General features: G+C 43.8%; 1 protein-coding gene across 4 annotated transcripts in view; it reads right to left on the bottom strand.

The window, feature by feature from the left end:
- SUGT1 (SGT1 homolog, MIS12 kinetochore complex assembly cochaperone) overlaps positions 1-24,829 on the bottom strand; it is a 175,180-nt gene that overhangs the window by 117,363 nt on the left and 32,988 nt on the right. For all 4 annotated transcript variants that reach the window (XM_068267817.1, XM_068267819.1, XM_068267818.1 and 1 more), the window contains exons 5-6: positions 22,568-22,637; positions 10,299-10,369 (exon numbers count right to left, since the gene is read on the bottom strand). In XM_068267817.1, the coding sequence (XP_068123918.1) occupies positions 10,299-10,369; positions 22,568-22,637 (141 nt within the window). The remainder of the gene's footprint in view (positions 1-10,298; positions 10,370-22,567; positions 22,638-24,829) is intronic.

The raw sequence follows: 24,829 nt of genomic DNA, 5'->3' as shown, positions 1-24,829 counted from the left end.
ATGAACATAAAAAAAAAAAATACTCCTTGAGAAAATAAAATACAGGAACTTGACAAAATGAAATGTATCTGGACTTTCTTTCCAAAAACATCATCTGTTTACCTCACCCAAATCTGGGTGACACACATAGGCAACAGGAAAATAATAGTTTCTCAAAGATGGCCTACAAAGAGGTTGGTGAAGGCTGGCATTAAATAAATCTCTAATTGGATAGAAGTGCTGACCATCATTTGGCTTACTGCAGGTATTTAATGTTGGCAGTCCAGGCAGATGCACAAGGTATACATGAGGACAGCAAGCTTTTTAAAAACACTGGCCATGGTACTAACACATGCAAGCATTTAAGCCCTGTGATAGTATTCCAAACCCACTTACCATCCTTACAGTCTACTGCTATAGCGTTACTTAGAAATTTCCTGTGTCATTTACTTTCTTGCATAAATAAGCAGTCTACTGATGCAAAGTAACACCTGCACAGGTTTTATCCCATCTATCAGTACCAGAGAAGAGGACACACAGGTCCATAAATAACTATGTTCACAAGAGATCTTAAAAGCTAGACTGCCAGTGTTCATCAGAAATACAGATATATTTTAAAATTTGCTTCTGTGTTCTTTTGGATAATTCAGGTCATTCATCTCTTTCTAAGTTTGTCTGGCTTTCAGAAGCAATATGCTTGATGCGCACATTAACACTCATAAATCTTGTAAGATGGTCCTTGGAAAAATCATTTTTGGTTCTTTACAAAGTCACAAGCGGCTGAGACCAAAATAATCAAGTCCTTCTCAAAGTATTTCTCTGTTCTTTATTTTCCCTCTTATCACATGCTTGTCAGGAAATTTGCAATTCGCTTTTAATTCCACATGAAGCATCAGATACAGGGATAATACTAAAGCTTAGCTTCAAAAGTTTAAAGAGAACCAGAGACGAAGCACCCTCATGTATTTATCAGTGGGAACATGACAGTAAACACCTACTTTGCTTTTAGTTTCATTCTTATCTGCTTAATTAGTCTATTATCAGCTGTGATAAGAATCACTGACTGGCTCAGTCTAGGTTTGACCTGGAATCATTATAGCTGAGTCACTCTTCTGTGGAGTCTTTTCAAGCCCAAGCCTGCCACCTCCTGGCTCAGATTTCCTGCTTTGCATACTGAGAGCTGTGATGACATACGAGGGGCTGCTGCTGCTGAGAGAGAATCTCTGAAACAGACAAGTGTGGCTGCAATATGATCTGTGTGCTCTGTGTGCACTCTGCATAGATAACGATGACGACTGCAGTTTCATTCCTATGAGAGACACTTCCTACAGGCAGCTGCACATCATACCAAAATGAAAGCACACAGATGAAAGGCTGCAGCAGCCTTTCTCATATAGCCTAAATAGCAGCCTAGTCTCATATAGCCTAGACAGCACATCCAGAACATCTCATAACCCGGAAGCAGAAGGGATATGAGCCGGCGGCCATATTTGATTTTTCCTGGAGCAATAATGGATAAAAAGCACTAAAAATGGCACACCAGAGCGGCGAAATTATCAGGTAGAGCATTTATTCTTTACAAGCTATCGACTGATATGTTTATTTTGTGTGAAACGTTCATCTCTGGTTCCCTTTAAGGGGGAAAAGTAATGTAAGAAAATCAAATGCATGCAGCAGTTTTACAGCAGTCTGGCCACAACATTTTCAGAGTGAAAACCTGAACAATGTGCGAATTATACAAGGCAAAAAGGTCTAAAAATGTATTTTTTAAAAAGCCACAAAGCATGAAGAGAAAGAAATCAATGGAAATAAAATAAGAGAAATTGGTGCTGCTATATGATTAAAAATCAGTTTCAACCAAAACGAAGTGCAGTTTTAAATCGAATAAAGTAAAACATCTGTAGAGTTTGTGGAAAGGTTTTCTCAGTTTTTCTCCAAGCGATAGATGAGTACCGTCAGCTTTTCTCCACACACATCCCCCCTGAAGGCCAGGGTCAAAAAGCATGCCCTCTTCCAGCCTCATAATGCACTGCTTTCTAGCTGATAACTATGGTCCCCCCCCCTCCCCCCCCCCCCCCCCCAGAATCCTACACATAAGACCCCATGATGAAAATGTGAAAACGTTTTGGCAAATTTATTTAAAAAAAACAAACAAAAAAAAAAAACAGAAATCACGTGTACTCATTTAAGTATTCACAGCCTTTTCTCAGTATTTTGTCAATGCACCTAAGGGCCTGTCTCTACTCTGCAGTTTTCTGCACAGGAAAACTGCAAACTAGGTTAATCAAAGTGCTAGATCAAACTTGAATGCATTTTTCACATGCAGAAAAACAACTGACAGCAATGCATAACTGTCAGAAAACTCATGCAGAAAAACTGACCACTGAGTGGAGACAGGCCCTTAGACGGCAATTATAGCCTCAAGTCTTTTTTAAAGGAAAGGTTCAGGGAGGGTGGGTAAAAAATCAAAATCTATTTCCACTTACCTGGGGCTTCCTCCAGCCCGTGGCAGGCAGGAGGTGCCCTCGCCGCCGCTCCGCAGGCTCCCGGTGGTCTCCGGTGGCGCGCCCGACCTGGCCAGGCCGGCTGCCAGGTCAGGCTCTTCTGCGCTCCAAGGCCCGGAACTTCTGCGTCCCACGCCGGCGCTCTGACGTCATCGGACGTCCTCCGGGCTCTACTGCGCATGCGCAGTAGTTCTGCGCCTGCGCAGTAGAGCCCGGAGGACGTCCGATGACGTCAGAGCGCCGGCGTGGGACGCAGAAGTTCCGGGCCTTGGAGCGCAGAACAGCCCGACATGGCAGCCGGCCTGGCCAGGTCGGGCGCGCCACCGGAGACCACCGGGAGCGACGGCGAGGGCACCTCCTGCCTGCCACGGGCTGGAGGAAGCCCCAGGTAAGTGGAAATTGATTTTGATTTTTTACCCACCCTCCCTGAACCTTCCCTTTAATAAGATGCCATAAGCTTGGCACACCTATCCTTGGCCAGTTTTGCCCATTTCTCTTTGCATCACCTCTCAAGCTCCAGCAGGTTGGATGGGAAGTGTCGGTGCACAGCCATTGTAAGATCTTTCCAGGCATTTTCAATTTGATTCATGTCTGGTCTCTGGCTGGGACACTCAAGGACATTCACAGAGTTGTCCGGCAGCCACTCCCTTGATATCTTGGTTGTACGCTTGGCATCATTGTCCTGTTGAAAGCTAAACTGTCACCTCAGACCAAGTTCAAGTGTGCCTTGGATCACGGTTTCATCTAGGATGTCTCATTAAATTTCTGCAGTCATCTTTCCCTTTATCCTGACTAGTCTCCCAGTTCCTACCACAGAAAAACATCCCCGAGGAATGATGCTGCTCCCACTGTGCTTCACTGTAGAGAGGGTATTGGCCTGGTGATGAGCGGTGCCTGGTTTCCTCCAACCGTGATGCGCCTATCATTCACACCAAAAACAGTTCAATCTTTGTCTCATCAGATCAGAGAGTTTTATTTCTCATGGTCTGAGAGTCCTTCAGGTGCCTTTTGGCAAACTCCAGGCAGGCTGCCATGTGCCTTTAACTAAGGAATAGCTTTCGTCTCACCACAATACCATACAGGAATGATTGGTGGATTGCTGCAGAGATGGTTGTCCTTCTGTAAGATTCTCCTCCCTCCACAAAGGACATGTGATGTTCTGACAGAGTGACCATCGGGTTCTTGGTCACCTCCCTGACTAAAGCTCCTCTCCCCTGATCACTCAGTTTAGATGCACGGCTACCTCTAGGGAGATTCCTGGTGGTTTTCAACTTCTTCCACTTACTGATTATGGAGGTCACCGTGCTCATTGGGACCTTCAAAGCAGAACTTTTTCTGTAACCTTCCCCAGATTGGTTTCTCAAGACAATCCTGTCTCTGGAGGTCTACAAACAATTCCTTTGACTTCATGCTTGGTTTGTGTTCCAACATGAACTTCTAGCGTACAAACCCCTGAAGTTCCACAGAACCTGTCCGTACTGTGCACACGCAGGCTGCATGCACAGTAGCACAGATATGCCACTCAGGCAAAAAAGCTGTTCCCGCTTCACTCCGTGCTAGTGCAGGCAAACTCCAACAAGCTTGCATGGGTCCCAGTGCTAGAACAGTGAGCAGGAGGGCAACGGGTGGAAGCCTCAGGAGGATCCAGAGGCAAGTACCGACACTGGGACCTTTTTTGCTTCAGGGTCCCTTTAACCTCTTGAGGACTGCTGTGTTAAACCCCCATAAAGACCAGGCACATTTTCGTTAAATTGGCCACTGCAGCTTTAAGGCCAAGTTGCAGGACCGCAAAACACAGCACACAAGTGATTCCTCCCCCCTTTTCTCCCCACCAACAGAGCTCTCTGTTGGTGGGGTCTGATCGCCCCCCCCCCCAGTGTTTGTTTATTTATTTTGATTTGTTTATTTGCGTTTTTTTCCAAATAAAAATGGTGGTTTTTTTTCCCCCTTGTATACTCTCCTCCCTCCCTCCCCCCGCCGGCCAATTCCTGTGATCAGCTGTCATAGGCTTCAGCCTATGACAGCCGATCACCTTCGTGGCTCAGGAGGGGACAGCCGTGTCACACGGCTGTCCCCAGTACAGCGCTGCTGCTGATCGCAGCACTGTACGGGTAATTAGACGGCTATTACGCCGTCTAACAGTCTCCCGAGCGGCAATAGCCGCTCGGAGACTGAAGAGGGGGCGGAGCTCCGCCCTCCGAGAATGAGATGCGCGCGCAGCGTGCGCGCGATCCCATTCAAAACAGAGCCCCAGGACTTTACGCCAATTGGCGTTAGGCGGTCCTGTGGCTGCCGCCGCGGCCACGCCCACCGGCGTGACGCGGTCGGCAAAAGGTTAATGGTTACACAGTAGTCGGGTGTGCTTCCCTTTTTTTGTTTTTCATTGTCTTTTTAGGCACGGCACATAGCATTTTACCTTTATAAATTTTAGGAGCCTTTGCTTTGCCATACAATATTTGACTAATATTCCCAGCACTTTTAGAATCTTTATACTTTAGCTGTCTCAGGTGTAGAAGTTATGAGCAAAAAGGAATCCAGAGATATGGCATATATCATTATTTAGTATTTATATAGCAGCACAGGGCTATACATACAGTGGTGTGAAAAACTATGTGCCCCCTTCCTGATTTCTTATTCTTTTGCATGTTTGTCACACTTAAATGTTTCTGCTCATCAAAAACCGTTAACTATTAGTCAAAGATAACATAATTGAACACAAAATGCAGTTTTAAATGATGGTTTTTATTATTTAGTGAGGAAAAAAAAATTCCAAATCTACATGGCCCTGTGTAAAAAAGTGATTGCCTACCTTGTTAAAAAAAATAACTTAAACTGTGGTGTATCACACCTGAGTTCAATTTCTGTAGTCACCCTGGGCCTGATTACTGCCACACCGGTTTCAATCAAGAAATCACTTAAATAGGAGCTATCTGACACAGAGGAGTAGACCAAAAGCACCTCAAAAGCTAAACATCATGCCAAGATCCAAAGAAATTCAGGAACAAATGAGAACAAAGTACTGTAATTGAGATCTATCAGTCTGGTAAAGGTTATAAAGCCATTTCTAAAGCTTTGGGACTCCAGCAAACCACAGTGAGAGCCATTATCCACAAATGGCAAAAACATGGAACAGTGATGAACCTTCCTAGGAGTGGCTGGCCGACCAAAATTACCCCAAGAGCGCAGAGAAAAGTCATCCGAGATGCCACAAAAGACCCCAGGACAACATCTAAAGAACTACAGGCCTCACTTGCCTCAATTAAGGTCATTGTTCATGACTCCACCATAAGAAAGAGACTGGGCAAAAACGGTCTGCATGGCAGATATCCAAGGCGCAAACCACTTTTAAGCAAAAAGAACATTAAGGCTCGTCTCAATTTTGCTAAAAAAAACATCTCAATGATTGGCAAGACTTTTGGGAAAATACCTTGTGGACCGACGAGACAAAAGTTGAACTTTTTGGAAGGTGCGTGTCCCGTTACATCTGGCGTAGAAGTAACAGCATTTCAGCAAAAGAACATCATACCAACAGTAAAATATGGTGGTGGTAGTATGATGGTCTGGGGTTGTTTTGCTGCTTCAGGACCTGGAAGGCTTGCTGTGATAGATGGAACCATGAATTCTACTGTCTACCAAAAAATCCTGAAGGAGAATGTCCGGCCATCTGTTCGTCAACTCAAGCTGAAGCGATCTTGGGTGCTGCAGCAGGACAGTGACCCAAAACACACCAGCAAATCCACCTCTGAATGGCTGAAGAAAAACAAAATGAAGACTTTGGAGTGGCCTAGTCAAAGTCCTGACCTGAATCCTATTGAGATGTTGTGGCATGACCTTAAAAAGGCGGTTCATGCTAGAGAACCCTCAAATAAAGCTGAATTACAACAATTCTGCAAAGATGAGTGGGCCAAAATTCCTCCAGAGTGCTGTAAAAGACTCGTTGCAAGTTATCGCAAACGCTTGATTGCAGTTATTGCTGCTAAGGGTGGCCCAACCAGTTATTAGGTTCAGGGGGCAATTTCTTTTTCACACAGGGCCATGCAGGTTTTGAGTTATTTTTCTCACTAAATAATAAAAACCATCATTTAAAACTGCATTTTGTGCTCAATTATGTTATCGTTGACTAATAGTTAACGGTTTTTGATGAGCAGAAACATTTAAGTGTGACAAACATGCAAAAGAATAAGAAATCAGGAAGGGGCAAATAGTTTATCACACCACTGTAGTACATTGTCTAGTCCCTTAAATGTCCCTCAGAAGGGCTCACAAATTAATCCCTACCATTGTCATATGCCTATGTATGTATAGTGTAGTGTATGTATCGTAGTCTAGGGCCAATTTAGGGGAAAGCCAATTAACTTATCTATAGGTTTTTGAGATGTGGGAGGAAAAATGAGTGCACAGAGGAAACTCACGCAGATACGGTGTGAACATACAAACTCTGTGCAGATAGTGCCCTGGCTGTGATTCGAACCGGGGACCCAGCGCTGTAAGGCAAGAGTGCTAACCACTAAGCCACTGTGCTGCCCATACAAATAACACATCATTTTGAAGTCAGGGTATCGGTTCCATGTAACGAAGCACAAGATACTGGGCTGATGAGCATCAGGTACACCTGATGAAGGGGGTAACCCCGAAACATGTCGTGTATTTGCTTAAAGAGACACTGAAGCGAGAATAAATCTCGCTTCAGTGCTTATATTCAGCAGGGCATGCGTGCCCCTGCTAAAACGCCGCTGTCCCGCGGCTAAACGGGGGTCCCTTACCCCCCAAATCCCCGCTTGCAAAATCTACAACCAACTTGGTCGTAGATTTTGCTGCTCTTGAGGCAGGGCTAACGGCTGCAGCTTAATATCTCAAGCCGTAGGGGCGATTTTGATGAAGTATTACTTTGCAAAGAATCAATGTGGATATTTAAGCTTGATACAGTGACCCCCAATGGTTTGAATGCAAAATTGGATCTCTCACCTTTTCTAAAATCAGCAAGGTATGGCTGACCTTGTGGCACTCCATGTGGCCTTATCACTAATGTGGGTGATGGATTGCTCTTTTGAGCTGTATCACTTTAATACTTTGATGTGGATATGCCTGGTTCCGCAGTGAATGATATAAGTGCACCATGTGCAGAATTGTACTGTTCCATGGTGATAAAGTGATGCCTCTGAAGCTTGCACGTAATGTGGAAGAAGATGTATGTGAATACAATATGAACTTCCTTGATGCCTACCAGGATGGGTCATGTGAAGCTGTGTAATGCAAAGTTAAATAAAAATAATATTGTGGAGTGAATTTAAAACTTTAGGACTTTGTGGAAGATGCGGATACTGGATGGCACAGGGGGAGTACCCTGAAAGTAATTATGATGAGAAAAACCAAAATAATTGGAACTATGGTGACTGATATATGCACTGCTATGGACTCTTACAGCTGAATCTTGTTGCTGCTTCAGGCTGCTGCAGTACGTAAAGCTTTCCCGCGTTGCCTATGTTATGATGATGCAGGGTGTGAGATATCCAGTGATTGGCCAGGACGCGCGCTCTTACCTTCCTCCTCCCTCTCCTTTGTTCTCCTCCTCCTCTCAATGCATGTTGGAATGAGGGATGGGCGTGACACATGCAGTGAAAAGGGTGACGCATTAGGAACGAGCCACACCTTGAGAAAGAACCTGGGTGGTTCGAAGCGCGTCGGTGGGCGGAGCTTCGGTCAGCTGATCGCATCAGAGCAGCGTGTGCCCGCTATTACTCCAAGTCTGGCGTGCTCTCTCTCCTTGCCGGTGAATCAACACCAAAAAATCCCCTGCTGCGATTGAGCAGGGTTGACGGAACTTCCAGGATCAGCTGGGTCTACGTGAGGCGGCGTTTCTGGATGGGAGTAATACAAGCGGCCAAGTTGGTGAGATCTCCCCATGTTACAGCCTTACCTATTGCACACATGCCCCTGCTGAATATAAGCACTGAAGCGAGATTTATTCTCGCTTCAGTGTCTCTTTAAGTTTAAATAAACGCAAGTAGAAAAGCCTGTTGTGTGCCTTCTCCCTTGTTTATTAAACCGGAGATCCTGGCATTTTCTGCTTCTGTGTATATCCAGTTCTATTTCTAGACCTAAATTTCCTCTCCTGTGCCTAGTCTTACAACATCCCCACCTTTCCAAACCCTCATCTTTTAGTTGAGCCTAAGCTATGCCCTTTATAAATTGCACCTAACTGTAACCTACCTCTCGATTTACCTTTACTCCAACACTACCTAAACCATAACCACAGCCTACCCCTCAACTGTCACAGGTACTAATACTAATCTCTCCAACACCAACAACCCCTAAAACTACACAACCCAATAAATTCTACCTGTTGGCACTGGAGAAGCATATCATCAGTCAGGTCAGCCTTCGCATCTCAGCACTCATATGAACAGAATTATGAAGCACTGCTTTGTATAGTATAGCCTTTCTTATGTCCATAGAGGTCTCAGTACGCTTCTGGCTTCTTACTGCTGCTCTGAACTGTTTGCCACATAGTACTTTATTGAGATGTCCAATTTTCAAAATATCAAAAAAAAAAAAAAAGTCCCGGCCAATCTCCTAAGTCTATGGGAGCAATGCCTGGTATAGTAACTCTAATATAATAAAACTTCTGTTATAGTAAACATGTTTTTGGCTCCTACATGAAGCGAACTCTGGATATAATAAACAGTGGGCGGCCCATGTGTCACATGTCAGTGTGAAACCCATGGTTAGCTGCTCTCTTCAGGCTGGTTGCAAGTGAGTTGATGTCTGATAACATTTGTAAGACAAGAAGGACGGCACCAGCACTGGCTATACAGTACTGTACAAATAAGCAGCCTGGGAAGATGAGGAATAATGTGAACATAAACAAAACAGGATGCAGTGTTACCACTTTCACACTGAAATCATCAATAAAAGTATTGTCACAGTCCTCCCATGGGGTTGTACGCACTCCCGGGTATCCCTTCCCTTATTAGCGATGATGCGCCTGATAGTGTGTGGAGCACTGTAGAGGCTACTTTCACTTGTAGTGTAGATCAGAGCAGGCCTATTTGCTACAAAACTAAGGAGACTGGAGAGGAAAGTGCCAAATCCTGCCCGCTGAGGTATCGGAGCCACTCGCATTACAGATGCAAGTGGCTTATTATGACTGGCTGCATTCTGAAGAGAGGCTTTATGATTGGCTCAAGTGTGAGCAGAAAGTTTTGCAGGACACGTGCAACAAGTGCAACAAGTCCTGCCCATGGAGGTATTGGAGCCACTCATGGAAGCAAGTAGCTGCCTCTATTCAGTGATGGCTGCACTGGATACTGTACCAGCAATTTGTCCAGCCTAGCTATGTAGCCCTAAGGTATACTTAACTTCGTAGTCCACCAAATGTGCAAATGCTTGTATTGTACCTCCAATGGGAGGAAAGAGTTGCTCCTTTGCAGAATGTACCAGGTTATGCAGGGCAATTACTAGGACAATTTCTGATATAGTAAACCACTTTTCCTGGTCCCTTGGAGTTTGTCATCATTGAAAAGTGTACGTCTGTATTCCTGTCTACCCATCGCTACTCATGAAGCTACAGCAAGACCTCTGATAAATCGAACAAAAAGGAAATAGCTGTCACAGAATGATTAGCTTTTTCTAGATTATGTCATTTCCATCAGCAGACAAGACCAATATTGATCTACAAACCCAGAACCTGTTGCAACACCACAGTCCAAAGCATGACAAGGGCCAAGTGGCTAGAGGTTTCCAAATAAGATCTTTATCGGGATTGTCATTTACCATAAAATAATCACAAGCAATGGCAAAAAGAAAAATACTTACAGTTCAATGTATGTCCTTGTTTAAAGGTTTCTTGTGCAGATATGTAGTTCTTTAGGTGAAATTCAGCCTCCCTATAAAAAGACAAGTAGAAGCAGTAAAGTGTTGTACCGTGTTAGCCATGAGTAAAAGCAAGAAGTTTTCAATCAGGATGATACCATTTATTGGCTAACTTAGAGATGGATAAACAGTGAGCTTTCGACTTATAAAAAGCCTTCGTCGGACTGGTTCCTGACCAAAACTGAAAAACACAGCTTATATACACTGACATACAAAGGAGAAACATTCTTTAGCAAACATAAATGTAATTAGATGCCTTAACTGTTACTGAGGAGGCTTTCCCAGGCATCCTATCTAAATTGATAAGATCAATAGAATCCTCAACATGACATAAAGCAGACTCTGGTAATGGGGAGACATCGTAAATTCCGAATTCAAATGGTAACTGGCCTGGTTACACGCACCATTAATTCTAAACTTAAGAGAATTGTGGCATTTAAAGCCAGCACCTGAAAGCAAATAAAATGAATAGTGACAGTGAATTCCATCTTACACAGCATATGGCGCAAAAATGAATGAAAAGATAGAATAATTAAAATTAAAAGAATTGTGGCATTTGAAACCCATCGTACCAGCACAAGAAGTTAGAGTCCTTGTTCAAACCATCTTCTACAGTTTTGAACCAATGTATAAACTTAGTTTCTTGTGTTAGTCTCATGTTTCCCGATTTGAAGCCACCCATTAATACAGTGACGCGAAAATCGCTTAAACTGTGTCCAGGTAAACAAAAGTGTGTTGGTATTGGGAGATCAGTATAATTTGTAATATCCTTTTTCCTGCTGTTAATAGTGGATCTGTGGTGTGTCATGCGATCACGCAGTGGTTGACTTGTTTCTCCCACATAAATTCCTTTGGGGCATTTTGCACACATGATCACGTATACCACATTAGATGAGTCGCAGGAAAAGGTGCCTTGTACTTTGTAATCCTGTTGTGTACCTGGTATTAGTATCCTGTCAGTGGAATGGATGTGTTTACAGGTCCCACACGTTTTCCCTCGGCAGGGGAATGTTCCATTCTGTTCTTGCCTATTTAAGTCACTCCTCACTATCATCTGCTTAAGATTGGGTGGCTGTCGGAACGCTAGGAAGGGAGGTTCAGGTAATATCTTTTTCAGTCTCTGATCCTTGTGTAGAACAGGATGAAGTTCTTTTGCAATCTTTCTTAAGATTTCCAGGCGTGGGTTGTAGGTTACTACAAGTGGGACACGGCTCTCTTCCTGGTTCTGCTTGTACTCCAGGAGCTGAGTCCTAGGGATGTTAGCTTTCTTGATTTGGGTCTCAGCCATTAGAGGATTGTATCCCTGTTTTATGAAATTCTTCCTTCAGGTAATCCAGGTGTTTGTCTTTGTCATCCTTGTCAGAACAGATCCGATTGCATCTTATTGCCTGGCTGTAAATTATGGAATTCTTTATATGTTTGGGGTGGAAACTGTCATACCTGAGGTATGTGGGACGATCCGTCGGTTTGCGGTACATGGACGTTTGTAAGCTGTTCTCTCTGATGTATATGGTGGTGTCAAGAAAGTTAATCTCCCTGTGAGAGTAGCTCAATTTCAGTTTGATTGTAGGATGGAAGGCATTGAAGTTCCTGTGAAATTGGATAAGATCCTCCTCACTTGCAGACCAGATGATCAAGATGTCGTCGATAAAACGGAAGTAGGCCATGGGTTTTATATGACAAGTATTCAGGTATTCTTCTTCAATCTTTGCCATGAAGAGATTTGCGTACTGCGGTGCAAACCGTGAGCCCATTGCCACTCCCATTTGCTGTAAATAGAGGTCCTCCCCAAAAGTGAAATAATTGTGGGTGAGAACGAATCTCATTAGTCCAGCAATTGAGTTTATAGGTGTGCCCAAACCTCGAATATATTTGCGACAGGCCGCAATACCAACATTGTGGGGAATGTTGGTGTACAGAGACTCTACATCCATAGTGGCAAGAATGGTGCCTCCAGGCACTGGGCCAATGGCTGCCAGTTGGTTCAGGAGGTGTGTAGTATCCTGTGTGTAGCTGGGTCTTCTACAGACTAGAGGCTTCAAAATGTTTTCCAACCACCCTGAGATATTCTCTGCGAGAGTTCCATTCCCTGAGATTATGGGCCTGCCTGGGTTCCCCTCTTTGTGGACTTTGGGAAGCATGTAAAAGCAGGCGGTTCTTGGCTTTTCCGGGATAAGAGTCTGTACATGAAGCCTGGTGTTTACGGGCAATTTCTTTACCATCCTATTGAGTGCCATCCTGTACCTTTTTGTTGGGTCCCCCTGTAATTTGGCATAGTGCATGGTGTTAGACAACTGTCTTTGTGCCTCCTGGATATAGTCACTGGTGTTAATGATGACTATGGCACCTCCTTTATCCGCTGGTTTAATAATAATGTCCTTATTCTCCTTAAGGGATGTGATAGCTTGTTGCTCTTGCAATGTTATGTTATGAGCCAGTGTTTTTCTTTTATTCAGAACCCTGTCAGAGATTTGGCGACTAAATTTGTTGATGTATTTGTCCAGGGTAGGATTTTTTCCAGCTACAGGGGTCCATCCGCGTTTTTTTGTGGATCTGGTGTGTGTTGGCTCATTATCAGTAGTGTTGCAAGATTCCTTGTCATAGTAGTGTTCCTTGAGACGTAGCTTCCTGAAGAATTGTTCCATATCACCACAGAGTGCAATCTTGTCTATGGGCTTTGCAGGGCAAAATGACAGGCCTTTGGACAGTACTGCCATTTCAGCTTCAGTGGCCTGATAAGAGGAAAGGTTAATGACACCTGTGGGTTGCTCTTTGTCTGCTGCTGCGGTATCCAGGTGTCCACTCTTTATTTTGAGTCTCTGAAGTTTTTTCTTCTTGTTTTTAATTAAGATCCTCTGCAATTTCCTATAAAAGGTCTGTAGCAGTTCCCATGCTCCTGTGGGGTTATCAGTTAAAGAGGATTTCAGACTTTGTATATGGTCCTTCACAATCCTCTTCATGTTATAGCAGATTTTTATTAGGTCAAATCAAGAAAGCTAACAACATCCCTAGGACTCAGCTCCTGGAGTACAAGCAGAACCAGGAAGAGAGCCGTGTCCCACTGGTAGTAACCTACAACCCACGCCTGGAAATCTTAAGAAAGATTGCAAAAGAACAACATCCTGTTCTACACAAGGATCAGAGACTGAAAAAGATATTCCCTGAACCTCCCCTCCTAGCGTTCCGACAGCCACCCAATCTTAAGCAGATGATAGTGGGGAGTGACTTAAATAGGCAAGAACAGAATGGAACATTCCCCTGCCGAGGGAAAACGTGTGGGACCTGTAAACACATCCATTCCACTGACAGGATACTAATACCAGGTACACAACAGGATTACAAAGTACAAGGCACCTTTTCCTGCGACTCATCTAATGTGGTATACGTGATCATGTGTGCAAAATGCCCCAAAGGAATTTATGTGGGAGAAACAAGTCAACCACTGCGTGATCGCATGACACACCACAGATCCACTATTAACAGCAGGAAAAAGGATATTACAAATTATACTGATCTCCCAATACCAACACACTTTTGTTTACCTGGACACAGTTTAAGCGATTTTCGCGTCACTGTATTAATGGGTGGCTTCAAATCGGGAAACATGAGACTAACACAAGAAACTAAGTTTATACATTGGTTCAAAACTGTAGAAGATGGTTTGAACAAGGACTCTAACTTCTTGTGCTGGTACGATGGGTTTTAAATGCCACAATTCTTTTAATTTTAATTATTCTATCTTTTCATTCATTTTTGTGCCATATGCTGTGTAAGATGGAATTCACTGTCACTATTCATTTTATTTGCTTTCAGGTGCTGGCTTTAAATGCCACAATTCTCTTAAGTTTAGAATTAATGGTGCGTGTAACCAGGCCAGTTACCATTTGAATTCGGAATTTACGATGTCTCCCCATCACCAGAGTCTGCTTTATGTCATGTTGAGGATTCTATTGATCTTATCAATTTAGATAGGATGCCTGGGAAAGCCTCCTCAGTAACAGTTAAGGCATCTAATTACATTTATGTTTGCTAAAGAATGTTTCTCCTTTGTATGTCAGTGTATATAAGCTGTGTTTTTCAGTTTTGGTCAGGAACCAGTCCGACGAAGGCTTTTTATAAGTCGAAAGCTCACTGTTTATCCATCTCTAAGTTAGCCAATAAATGGTATCATCCTGATTCAAAACTTCTTGCTCTAAAAAGACAAAACTTGAGGAAAAGGAATGCCACCCGCATTTCAAGTCTGTACATTAGTGAAGAATGCTTTCTAGAACAATGAGATGAACTGCAAGTTTTCCCTTAGATTCTGCTGTCAGTGCCCTTTTCCACTAGCAATCGCTAGCGATTGCAATTCAGCAAGTTGCTAATTTGTTTTCAGCGTTTGCGATTTTGCTATGCACTGCATAGCAAAATCGCAGAAAAAAAAGCAGCTCCGAGCCGCGATCGCGCTTTAGTAAAAATCAAACCGTGGTAGTGGAAATTACCTACCGCGATTCCTATGTTATTTAGCAAACCCTAGCGATTTCAAAACCGGTAGCGATTTAGCATTGCAATCGTCACAAGTGGAAAAGAGCCCTTATTTAGGAATGCAATTTTTTGTGTGTGATTGTCAAAAATTAACATGGAAAATTGCAAAACATTTAATGCAGTGATTTAAACAGCAATGTACCACTATTGTATAGTACATGGATTACAATGACTATGCATCACATCCAAGAGATCTTTCCAGTTATTACAAGGATGTTAACACTCCATATAAATCGCAAATGAATTAACATGAAAACCAGCTATTGCCGCCTATTTTCGAGCCGACAGCCGCTACTGCCTGCGTTAGAGCCGGTTCCGGGTCGCGGCCAGTCTGACGCAAGTGAAGTGAGCTATTTACGTATCTCTCCAGCAGCCGCTGGAGAGCTACGTAGAGGGCGCACTTCTCCTGCATAAATTGGCCACGACTGGAGGAAGTTACGGGACCCAGTACCGGAGCTGCAGGCAGCGGCGTGGGAGCGATTCCTGCATTTGGGGCTGGGGGGAGCCCCAGGTATATATACAAAGGTTAGTAAGTATCTGTCATCTCTGGTTTCCTTTACGACATTGAGTAAGGTTAATTTATTTAGTTTGTGGATGTCATTGGCTTTCAATATATCATTAGGCTTTTATACAGCATGGAATGCAGGGAGAGGATATCTCTGACTGTGCTCTGTATGTTTCAGGCAGTTAGAAAGAAGTTGGTTTTCCATCTACTGCTGCAACCACTTATACTTTAGCCACTTGTTGATGGCTGCCAGATTAGACTAATGAATGTTGTGATGTATGCATGCAGCATGGTGAGCAAAGTGCTCCTTTCAGTCAAGTTTTAATTGTTCTTAAGCATTTGGGAATTATTGCAATATCAGTACCAATAAAGTGCTGATATTTAATGTAGCTCACTAGCCCTGTGATTTTAGTTCAAATGGTAATGTACTGTTGTGCAAGAGCTCTCCCCTAGTGGGATTCTCAGCTTTACATGCTGATATTTAGAATGCCTGATTGCCTGAACTTAAAGAGAACCTGTACTGAGTAAAATTATTTAAAATAAACACATGAGGTAACTTCAATTGAACGTTACATAGTTATCTTGCCATCAGTTTCTCTCAGAAGCTCACCATTTTCTTCTGACAATGATCCCTTCCAGTTCTTACAACATCTTGTCAGAACTGAAATATATCAGTTGCTGTCAGTTATAAAGCGGTTACTGTCAGTTATAGCTGAGTGGACAACTGATGTGCCCGGTAATGTCTATATTTCCCTATGGCTCAAGTGGACGATGTTACAGTTTAACAGTGTGCTGACCAGGAAGCGGTTATGGTGTAATGGCCATTTTCAAAATGGAGGACAGAGAATTTCCTGGATCACAGTGGACAAACAGGACGCAGGGGAGGAGAAAGAGATTGAGAAGTAGTGTACATGGGAGGTACGTATGACCTGTGTATGTTGATTTTCACTTTTAATTTTCAGTTCAGGTTTTCTTTAAAAAAACAATTGCATAGGATTTAGGACCTGTAAACACTGGCTGCACTTTGGTTTGATTTTAGAATGGCACGTTTTTCCAATCGCAAGGTCCCCACGGAAATAATGAAAAATGCAAAGTGCTGTACAGTGGTCCACAAAATCGCAGTGACTGTTTTAGGAGTTCATGAAGGGCATTAAACACGCAATTCATGCAATTTTGGTCAACAATCTCAGGAGACTTTGTAACTTCATAGTTGCATAGTTATTTGGTTTGAAAAAAAGATATACGTCCATCAAGTTCAACCAGAACTTCAAGGAAGATGGCCTTAGCAAGATCACAATCGCATCACAAACACACAAAAAACACAAGTAGAATTTTGATAAAAATGCCATTGGATTGCATTTGCTTATTTTCAGTTTGTACCGGCCCTTAGATGCAATATGCATCAGTCCTTAAAAAAATAAAAAATCTACATCTACAAAACAAAGACTTTGGCCATTTACTGGATCACAATCAAAAGGATCGCTAATGCTGCTGGGCTCACCAAATCTGTCCTCTGGCCTCACTGCATACTTACACACATCCAATTTTTATCTGCAGATGACTGGCCAATTTTACCACTACCATCTACTATGAGGGCTAACAGATTTTGAATACTAAAGCTATGTACACATCACATAAAAATTTGAAAAGTAATAGATCACAGATCAAAATCTGCACACAATCTTTGTTAAAAAAAAAAAAAAAAAAGTTCACAAAAGACCTCAAAAGAGCCAGACGAAAGATACTTACCTTTCAATCTTTCAGCTTCATCCTGGTGGATCTGATCTGCAGATGACTGTCCATTAAACAAGGTGTGTATGAGATCTTCAGATATTATAGACTATGATGCCATTTTGCAGGAACTGATCTTTTTCATGTGTACAGCATCTTTATGGTGCCCTAACATGGTACAATTTTTTTGATTAGATCATTTTGTTCCATTATTCCGTTAGATCGAATATACAGATTTTTCCAACATATCCGATCAGATTTTATTGGGAAAAAAAAAAACGGGATAATCGTTAGTTTTTCTCAATCGGAAAAAAAAGGATTCTTTTAAACTTCATTCGATTTGATCATTTTGATTGGAAAAAAAACCCCTTGGAAATCGAACATTATTGTACCGTGTATGGGCACCATTAGATAGTTCAGTCTTGCAAACCTCCCTGACAAATCTATGCGACAGATATACTCCTCAGTTTGCAAATATTTTTATCTGGTGGATGTACTCTGCTTAATAGAATACAGACTGTGGAGAGTATGCTCTCATACTACAAGGAAGGTGGTAAAATTGGTCTGATCTTTCATCGCATGTGTGGAGCTAGGTTTAGTGGAGTACATCTAGTGTTGGGCGAACATCTAGATGTTCGGGTTCGGGCCGAACATGGCCGCGATGTTCGGGTGTTCGACCCAAACTCCGAACATAATGGAAGTCAATGGGGACCCGAACTTTTGTGCTTTGTAAAGCCTCCTTACATGCTACATACCCCAAATTTACAGGGTATGTGCACCTTGGGAGTGGGTACGAGAGGAAAAAATTTTTTAGCAAAAAGAGCTTATAGTTTTTGAGAAAATCGATTTTAAATTTTCAAAGGGAAAACTGTCTTTTAAATGCGGGAAATGTCTGTTTTCTTTGCACAGGTAACATGCTTTTTGTCGGCATGCAGTCATAAATGTAATACATATAAGAGGTTCCAGGAAAAGGGACCGGTAACGCTAACCCAGCAGCAGCACACGTGATGGAACAGGAGGAGGGTGGCGCAGGAGGAGAATGCCACGCTTTGAGACTCAACAACCCAGGCCTTGCATGAGGACAAGAAGCGTGCGGATAGCAATTTGCATTTTGTCGCCATGCAGTCATAAATGTAAAACAGATGAGAGGTTCAATAAACAGGGACCGGAAACGCTAACCCATCACAGATGTTCATTGTTCATGTTACTTGGTTGGGGTCCGGGAGTGTTGCGTAGTCGTTTCCAATCCAGGATTGATTCATTTTAATTTGAGTCAGACGGTCTGCATTTTGTGTGGAGAGGCGGATACGCCGCCGATCTGTGACGATGCCTCCGGCAGCACTGAAACAGCGTTCCGACGTAACGCTGGCTGCCGGGCAAGCCAGCACCTCTATTGCGTACATTGCCAGTTTGTGCCAGGTGCCTAGCTTCGATACCCAATAGTTGAAGGGTGCAGATGGATTGTTCAACACAGCTACGCCATCTGACATGTAGTCCTTGACCATCTTCTCCAGGCGATCGGTGTTGGAGGTGGATCTGCACGCTTGCTGTTCTGTGTGCTGCTGCATGGGTGTCAGAAAATTTTCCCACTCCAAGGACACTGCCGATACCATTCCCTTTTGGGCACTAGCTGCGGCTTGTGTTGTTTGCTGCCCTCCTGGTCGTCCTGGGTTTGCGGAAGTCAGTCTGTCGGCGTACAACTGGCTAGAGGAGGGGGAGGATGTCAATCTCCTCTCTAAAGTCTCCACAAGGGCCTGCTGGTATTCTTCCATTTTGACCTGTCTGGCTCTTTCTTCAAGCAGTTTTGGAACATTGTGTTTGTACCGTGGATCCAGAAGGGTATAAACCCAGTAATTGGTGTTGTCCAGAATGCGCACAATGCGTGGGTCGCGTTCAATGCAGTCCTAGGCCGAAGAGGTCATAGCCTAGGGTCACAAAACCTGTTTAATTGGGCAATTTCAATGGTGGCGAGTCTGACGTACATAAATCGCAGCAATGGCCGTTAGCAACGTCTGAATCTCACGAAATGTCTCATGCACGTAGAAGACATATTGTTAGACTTGGGCTCCAAAGATGGGTTCCCTACATCTCTGCAAACCAGAGTTACAGGGCTCCAAATTTGGTAAAATCCCCCATAGGCTTTCATTGGGCCTCCTATTTACAGTTCCAAAATCTCACATCTTTTCAAAGGGCAATTACTCAGCAGTGGCAAATTTTCTAGCATTGTAGGGACCCTTAGGGGGAACATGACTGGTGAGTTTCGGGCCCCTAGGCCAAAGAGGTCATAGCCTAGGGTCACAAAAACCTGTTTATTTGGGCTATTTCAATGGTAGTGATGGTGACGTACATAAATCGCAGCAATAGCCGTTAGCAAAGTCTGAATCTCACGAAATGTCTCATGCAGGTAGAAGACATATTGTTAGACTTGGATTCCAAAGATGGGGTCCCTACATCTCTGCAAACCAGAGTTACAGGGGTCCAAAATTGGTAAAATCCCCCATAGGATTTCATTGCCTCCCTATTTCACTTTCCAAAATCTCACATCTTTTCAAAGGGCAATGGCTCAGCAGTACCAAATTTTCTAGCATTGTAGGGACCCTTAGGGGGATCATGACTGGTGAGTTTTGCCACTGCTGAGCCATTGCCCTTTGAAATGGTGTGAGATTTTGGAACGGTAAATAGGAGGCCCAATGAAAGCCTATGGGGGATTTTACCAATTTTGGACCCCTGTAACTCTGGTTTGCAGAGATGTAGGGACCCCATCTTTGGAATCCAAGTCTAACAATATGTCTTCTACCTGCATGAGACATTTCGTGAGATTCAGACGTTGCTAACGGCCATTGCTGCGATTTATGTACGTCAGACTCGCCACCATTGAAATTGCCCAAATAAACAGGTTTTGTGACCCTAGGCTATGACCTCTTCGGCCTAGGACTGCATTGAACGCGACCCACGCATTGTGCGCATTCTGGACAACACCAATTACTGGGTTTATACCCTTCTGGATCCACGGTACAAACACAATGTTCCAAAACTGCTTGAAGAAAGAGCCAGACAGGTCAAAGTGGAAGAATACCAGCAGGCCCTTGTGGAGACTTTAGAGAGGAGATTGACATCCTCCCCCTCCTCTAGCCAGTTGTACGCCGACAGACTGACTTCCGCAAACCCAGGACGACCAGGAGGGCAGCAAACAACACAAGCCGCAGCTAGTGCCCAAAAGGGAATGGTATCGGCAGTGTCCTTGGAGTGGGAAAATTTTCTGACACCCATGCAGCAGCACACAGAACAGCAAGCGTGCAGATCCACCTCCAACAACGATCGCCTGGAGAAGATGGTCAAGGACTACATGTCAGATGGCGTAGCTGTGTTGAACAATCCATCTGCACCCTTCAACTATTGGGTATCGAAGCTAGACACCTGGCACAAACTGACAATGTACGCAATAGAGGTGCTGGCTTGCCCGGCAGCCAGCGTTATGTCGGAACGCTGTTTCAGTGCTGCCGGAGGCATCGTCACAGATCGGCAGTGTATCCGCCTCTCCACAGAAAATGCAGACCGTCTGACTCAAATTAAAATGAATCAATCCTGGATTGGAAACGACTACGCAACACTCCCGGACCCCAACCAAGTAACATGAACAATGAACATCTGTGATGGGTTAGCGTTTCCGGTCCCTGTTTATTGAACTTCTCATCTGTATTACATTTATGACTGCATGGCGACAAAATGCAAATTGCTATCCGCACGCTTCTTGTCCTCATGCAAGGCCTGGGTTGTTGCGTCTCAAAGCGTGGCCTTCTCCTCCTGCGCCACCCTCCTCCTGTTCCATCACGTGTGCTGCTGCTGGGTTAGCGTTACCGGTCCCTTTTCCTGGAACCTCTTATATGTATTACATTTATGACTGCATGCCGACAAAAAGCATGTTACCTGTGCAAAGAAAACAGACATTTCCCGCATTTAAAAGACAGTTTTCCCTTTGAAAATTTAAAATCGATTTTCTCAAAAACTATAAGCTCTTTTTGCTAATTTTTTTTCCCTCTTGTACCCACTCCCAAGGTGCACATACCCTGTAAATTTGGGGTATGTAGCATATAAGGAGGCTTTACAAAGCACGAAAGTTCGGGTCCCCATTGACTTCCATTATGTTCGGAGTTCGGCCATGTTCGGCCCGAACCCGAACATCTAGATGTTCGCCCAACACTACACGTGACCCGTTCGGCCAATCACAGCGCTAGCCGAACGTTCGGGTAACGTTCGGCCATGCGCTCTTAGTTCGGCCATATGGCCGAACAGTTTGGCCGAACACCATCAGGTGTTCGGCCGAACCCGAACATCACCCGAACAGGGTGATGTTCTGCAGAACCCGAACAGTGGCGAACACTGTTCGCCCAACACTAAGTACATCTCTGGAATATATGCAGGTTAATCACTGGCAGAACAAAGTAGGCAGTTTTCTCTCTGTTTTTGTGTGAAGGTCCACAAAGCTTGTAGAGCTATCGAGTAGGGAGGGGTCAATGAGATGCAAAAAGTTCCAAGTAGAGGCCCGATTATGCAAGTTGTGTTCAAAATTGAATCCTGTCAGAGTAAAATTTAACTGGACCATTTTCAAACTGTATACATTTGTATAATCCTGCATGAGCTCGGAACAATCAGCATCTCAGACCATCCCTACTGCGCACTTCAAGGACAGGTTTGAGACCTCTGGTCTACTGTTAAGTCAGAAAAATAAACCTAGGCCTGAATCAATTTACTTTTTCCTGTATGATTATGCTGGCAGAATAATAAACTAGAAGCAGCAAAAATACTTTGAAGTGGATTAAATGTTCTACTCAGTACAATGACGACATGCAAATAGGAAGCTTCAGAGAAAAAAAGAAGCTTGCAATTTGCAGTTGCCATGGTAACAAAATAATCCAGAGTAAAAGTGAAGCTGTATTTATGTGTCTCTGATTTAGGCAAAGAGCGCGGGGAGGGAAAGCATCACATCAAATGCACTCATTAAATATATCAGCGATTTTCAGGGCCGCACATTTTATGCTTCCCGACGGTGACAAGAAAAAAGAAAAGAAAAAAAAAACATCAGATCATCCATTTTCAGAAATGCATTCGCTGATAATGTATGTAGCCAGGAGAGGATGGGTAACACAAAAATATAGAATTCTGTGAAAGCTGACAGTATCACAGGCAGAGTAATATTAAACATTTTCTGTGCACTGAACATGACAAGTACAACAGTTTACAGTAGTTTGGGAACCAAGTACTCTGTGTAAAGGTGATAACATGTTATAAATAACTGTCAAGGTAGCTTGTTAGCTCATTGGTATTCCAAGTCTTTTTGCAGGACAACTTCATCCATATTACAGCAGCGCTGATGAATATCCAATTTAACGCTGCATGGCCAGAGATTTGCAGACGGTAATAAATGTAATTGGAAACTAGTACTGACACCTACCCCTTCCGGAGGAAAGCGCTTGCATTGTCAGGCTGGAGCTCGAGGGACCTCTTTGCATCCAAAACAGCATCTGCATTAAACCAAAGCATTGAAAATTCAAACACAGTCCTGAATAGCCCTGGGAACCTTCTCTTGGTGAAAGCTAGCACTGCAATAGAACGTGTACACAGGCAGGTGCCTGAGCAGGTGCAAGCCAAATTTATCAATTATCCACCTCGCACTCACCAGTCACAGCACTGACTTTCACAACACATCAGATCTCACAGTTTGGCTATACAGGGTGTTTTATTAATTTAAATACATAAACATCCTTTTTATATAATGCTTTTATATTGTGCTGACATTTTCCATAGAGCCTTACAGAGTCAATGTAACTATCCAACAGTCAATCAGAAGAGCTCACTATCTTATTCCTAACTTTTTTATTAATGATTCTACACAGTGAGCCAAGTAATTTATCAATCCGTGTTTGGGGTGGACATGAAAACCAGAGAGCCCAGAGGAGCCCCACACAAGCAGGGTGAGAACATATCAATTGCACAGAAAGTGTCCAAGCACACTGAACAAAATTCCAGATTGTATTCTTCTGCAATCGGCAGCAAGTGGAAAACGGCTCACATGCTGAGAAAAGGAAGCCACCGATCATCTTCTGATACCTTGACATTGATATGTGGAGGTTAGGAGGTATGAAGAAGAAGAAGGCACAATTAATGCTATTCTTGGCAATGACCAGACTTTCTTATTCAGAGAAGAAACCTTTTGTGAGAAGATAGTTGTTTAAAATGAAATTTTAAGTAATAAGCCAAGTTACTTATGTGGTGGTGCTTCCTGGTTCCTCTCCCTCATTCCGTGCAGCTCAGTTCCTCTGATGTCACCCTCTGAACATTGCATGCCTGGCCCCTTGCTGCACATCTCCTCCATCTCGCTCCCATGGCCGGGAGCACGTTTCCTTCATTTGCAGTCACATACGGCCGTGTGTAGCACGTGGCCCATGTGTGATGTCACACACACACACGTGCTATACATCGGCAGCATGAGGCGCAAATGGAGGAAGCAGAAGACGGATGAGCACCACGGTGGGTGGTAGCGGACAGTAAAGCATAAATACATGCACCGGCGGCCCATTTACACTAGGGGCAGAGACGGGAGGCTGTGGATGCAGCATCACAAGGCCAGTTCCCGCGAGATTTCATGATCACATTGATTGGGAATCAATCTGCAGTGTATGAGAAGCCCACAGATCTCTCTCTGATCAGACAGAAGTCTGTCTCTTGGTCGAATCCCATTATCGCTAGGTGTATGGTGGGCACCTTTAGACTTTTCATTGTCTGCTCTGGAAGAGTTCAGGTCAACTTTAAGCCAGGTACGTACACCCGATGAAACTCAGCGGAGATGATCAATTAAGATCACCTCCGTGAAGAATCTAGCATGTGTACATCAGCCCCCCGATAACCCATGGCATGTCAGTGAGCGTTACAACTGCCGGATAGACTCAAACATATTGTTCTCCCCACTCGCCCTGTCTGCTTTACGCCACTTCGTCAGCCCTTCTCCTCCACAGCTACAGAAACAGCACGTCTGTACAACCTCGGCCCCAATCCCTCCCAGACGGCAGTACTCATACGTGTGTACAAGACATTAAGCCTCAATTGCCTATCTAATGCTGTTTCACTAGGACACGTACATAAAAAAGTTGCACCGGGAGAGTTGGGCACTACTATTGGGCAGTGGTAATTTCGATAATAAAATAATGGTGAATGCTGATATCTTACTAATGCTAAACCTAGCTGTATTCTCACATGAACCCTCCCTCTACCAATGCCTAATCGACGCCCCCACTGCTGCCTAACCCTAAGCGACCCCAAACGCCTGGCTAACCCTATTCAAGCCCCAACCATGCCTAACCACCCTTCTCCACCGCAAATCAGCCGATAACCACGCTGCCTCAGCCTCAATACATATAAAATATGGGCAGCATAGTGGCGTAGTTGTTAGCACTCTAGCCTTGCTGCGCTGGGTCCTGGTTCGCATCCCAGCCAGGGCACTATCTGCACGATAATTGTATGTTCCATGTCTGCATGGGTTTCCTCCCATATCCCAAAACCATACAGATAAGGTAATTGCCTTCCCCCCTAAATTGGCCCTAGACTATGATACATACACTACATGATATAGACATAGGACTATGGTAGGGACTAGATTGTGAGCTCCTTCAAGGGGCAGTTAGTGACAAGACTATATATACTCTGTACAGTGCTGCAG

This window comes from Hyperolius riggenbachi, chromosome 2 (assembly GCF_040937935.1).
Source record: "Hyperolius riggenbachi isolate aHypRig1 chromosome 2, aHypRig1.pri, whole genome shotgun sequence".
Lineage (NCBI taxonomy): Eukaryota > Metazoa > Chordata > Amphibia > Anura > Hyperoliidae > Hyperolius > Hyperolius riggenbachi.
The sequence above is the reverse complement of the archived record's forward strand: the minus strand, read 5'-3'. Positions and strand labels throughout refer to the sequence as shown.